We start from the raw sequence: 2,970 nt of genomic DNA, 5'->3' as shown, positions 1-2,970 counted from the left end.
AATGGATCGCTGAGGTGCGCAAACCGTCACACAACGGTAAGGTGCAGTCTCTTCGTGACGGTGCTGGTGCTCCGTTGTTTGATGTTGAGGGTCTTCAGGTCGGGGTGACTAAGTTTCACAATGTATTTCTGTTCGCTTCCGTCCGTCTTATCTATGGATTTTCAAACCTATTTCCTTCATGCAGAAGTTGGTTTATGGGTCACTGAGCTTCCTTTCAGTTGTAACGGCTTTGCCTTGAGGTCATGTATATTGTTGCGTGCGGAGGAGCTGGATACTTAGTTTTTTAATTCTACCCTTCAACCCTGTTGCTGAGCTCGAGGCCACTCAAACAAACTTACTGACCGGAAGGTCTGTGGTTTAATCCGATCTCGGTGCCTGGATTGATCCTCTAGGCTTGGGTAACCTGGCGGTATCTCAGCTTTCATGTTTCTTTCGTTGTTTTAAAATGCAAGTTTTGCTGTAGTGCAAAGAGAGCAGCGACACTCCGCAGTACGGAATAGCGACGGCAAGTAGAAAAATACCTGTACCACGTAGTTACAAATAACAAGTATCTCATAAATTCCATTAGATACTTCAAGATTGTTATCGTCTTCCCACCACCCCCTTTAGTAACGGAGAGCAGAATGTCAAATTGATTAGATGGGTTGGAAATGGGTAACACTCATTTCTTTGAATCTCCTCTAACGTGCTTTTTCTCGAAAAGTTCCAATTAAGCAATCTGCTTTGTGCAACAATTGTTTTACAACCCATTTGAACCAGGTGGTGTGCGGAGTGCGCACAATTAAAAGCCTTACCTTCATCGTTCCCGCCACTGCGCAACATTTATTGTATTCTTGAGTAGAGCCACTCCGCATTGTTTCCATTTCAGTTCGTCTCGGATTTACGGGCTGTAACTTCCTCCCAGTCCGTTTCGATTTTTTTCACATCAATGTTCTAAATGACCATTTCAGCACATCGTGTCACACAATGGGCCTCACTGAAGTTGCTGACCATATTTTCGGACGAAGGTTTGATACGTCCAAGTGGCCTTATTTGCGCATTATAATCGCAGTTGCTACTCACGAGGCTCTTGGACTCGGTATTTTGGTTGGTTTTTGGGTTGGATGTTATAAGTTCCAACCGCTGCGTCAAATCATATACCGCGCCCCCGACCCCATTCGGGCTAGTTACGATCGGTAAGCAGTCCCGGTTTTACCGTTATTGATTTGCCTGAAATGTGGGTTATTTGATGCGTGGCAAATACCATATTCGTTAATTCTCTAGCCAGCCACGCTTCAGTATGTTCTAATGAGTTTTTAAAATTGTGAAGCTTGTGCCTACTTGACATTGAAAAGCCTTACCACCTGGAGGAGTCTAGATACCGATATACCTCAGAAACTTGCATGTTCATCAAAAAAATTCGCAGTTTCGGAGAAGGTTGTGAAACAGTCCATTCATCTTACTTGGAAATTGGTGTAGAGGAAGGCTGGTGAGCTAAGAGTGTTAAGTGAATCACTCACTATTCATAGGTTACGCCGTTAAGACATGTACTCTGCATGCCAGAAGACCGTCTGCCCCTCAGAGCTCTTTTCGCTTAGCCCTGTGTTGAGTGGAAAAGACCAATAGGTGGACAGTGTATGACCTAGCAACGAAGTACGAAAACACTACCCAGGAAACCGAGTCATGTTGACAACTGCTGCCTCTCTGGATGGGAACCCCGGGACTCAACCCACCGATGGTTACTAACACTGGCAGAAATGGCCCAATCGCGCAGTCAGTGGCGCTCGTGCATTACAGCTATCGCCTTTAATACATAGCCGCCTAGTTCCCGAACTATACAAACAAACCGTAGGGCCATGTTCCTGATCCATAAAACAGTATGGGTCACACTGTTATGGTGTATACTCTACTCTCGAGAGACAAACTGACGCCGCGTTGGCAAAAGCTGCCCTGGCCTTCCCGATTCGAGAAGCGATCTCATCTCTAGCCGGTCTACCAGCACTTGCACGTTTGTTTAGATAGCAATGAACAAATCTGATGCGTTTTAATATTAATTTTAGCCGCCAGGCTTGTGGAATGCAGCAATTGTGTTCAGTTATCCTTCACACAAAATTCTGAGCTGTGTCATGCATGATACTCTTTCTAGCTGTTTGTTAGGCGGAATCGCACACGGATCCAGCTTTGCCGTTCGCAGTCAGGCGCTTGATGGGCGTTGGACACTTGTTGAATTTTTCTTTCCGAGGTCTACAGCTCGCGGTCGTTGATTGAAGCGTATGTAGTCCTTGCCTCTGTCCAGCTCGATATTTTCACCATACAGAATATCTCAGTATCGAGTGCTCATGTCTTAGTATCCTGTTATTTCAACTTTCATGACGATCAGGTGGTACAACGATTGATGTTTCTTGTGTTGCACCGGATATTTAGGGGCGACGATGTAAGTGCAAAGCAACCAGATAATTCCATGTTCAATGGTGCTGTATGGCAGCAGGGCTCGTCAAGCTATCCATACATCCTGGATCATTTTGTATATCCATTTAGATTAGGTAAAAAGGCTGACAAACTCGGTAGTACCGATTTTTTGCCTTACTTTGGCCTACTTAGCTTTGAACTTCAACAATATGGGTTGATGTAGTCGTAAACGGAGAAGTGCGGCCCGGGGAAACCTATGGCGATCTGAGTCCGAACGATCGTGTGAAACGTTCACTGAACCTGACTCAATGTACACGGAGGACAGGAACATAGCTGAATGATGCGCTAGTATACCAGGTGTTCACAGCATGCATCTGGACAGTCTTCCAATTCCAATTAGGCGTCCGGTGTGTTTTGCTAATATTGCCAGTCCTTAGATAAGCCGAGTTGACACGTGACGGTGTGGTTGTCAATCCACTTAGGATCATTAGAAAAAACCGGGGGGCAGGGGTGGAAACCCCAACCGACCAAAGGTCACAGCATCCCTTCTACACAACTTTCTTAGCACTAGCTCACCCACAC

The 2,970-nt window shown here is 45.6% G+C and overlaps 1 protein-coding gene across 1 annotated transcript in view; it reads left to right on the top strand.

Annotated features, from left to right (window-relative positions):
• Positions 1 to 2,970, top strand: part of T265_04994 (hypothetical protein) — a gene marked incomplete at both ends in the record, with an annotated part of 20,452 nt that overhangs the window by 5,679 nt on the left and 11,803 nt on the right. Inside the window, one exon of the mRNA XM_009169884.1 lies at positions 951 to 1,175. Coding sequence (XP_009168148.1) covers positions 951 to 1,175 — 225 coding nt within the window. The remainder of the gene's footprint in view (positions 1 to 950; positions 1,176 to 2,970) is intronic.

Source organism: Opisthorchis viverrini (genome assembly GCF_000715545.1).
Source record: "Opisthorchis viverrini unplaced genomic scaffold opera_v5_88, whole genome shotgun sequence".
In the NCBI taxonomy this organism is placed as follows: Eukaryota; Metazoa; Platyhelminthes; class Trematoda; order Opisthorchiida; family Opisthorchiidae; genus Opisthorchis; species Opisthorchis viverrini.
Note: the sequence above shows the minus strand (reverse complement) of the source record. Positions and strands in the feature narration are given on the sequence as shown.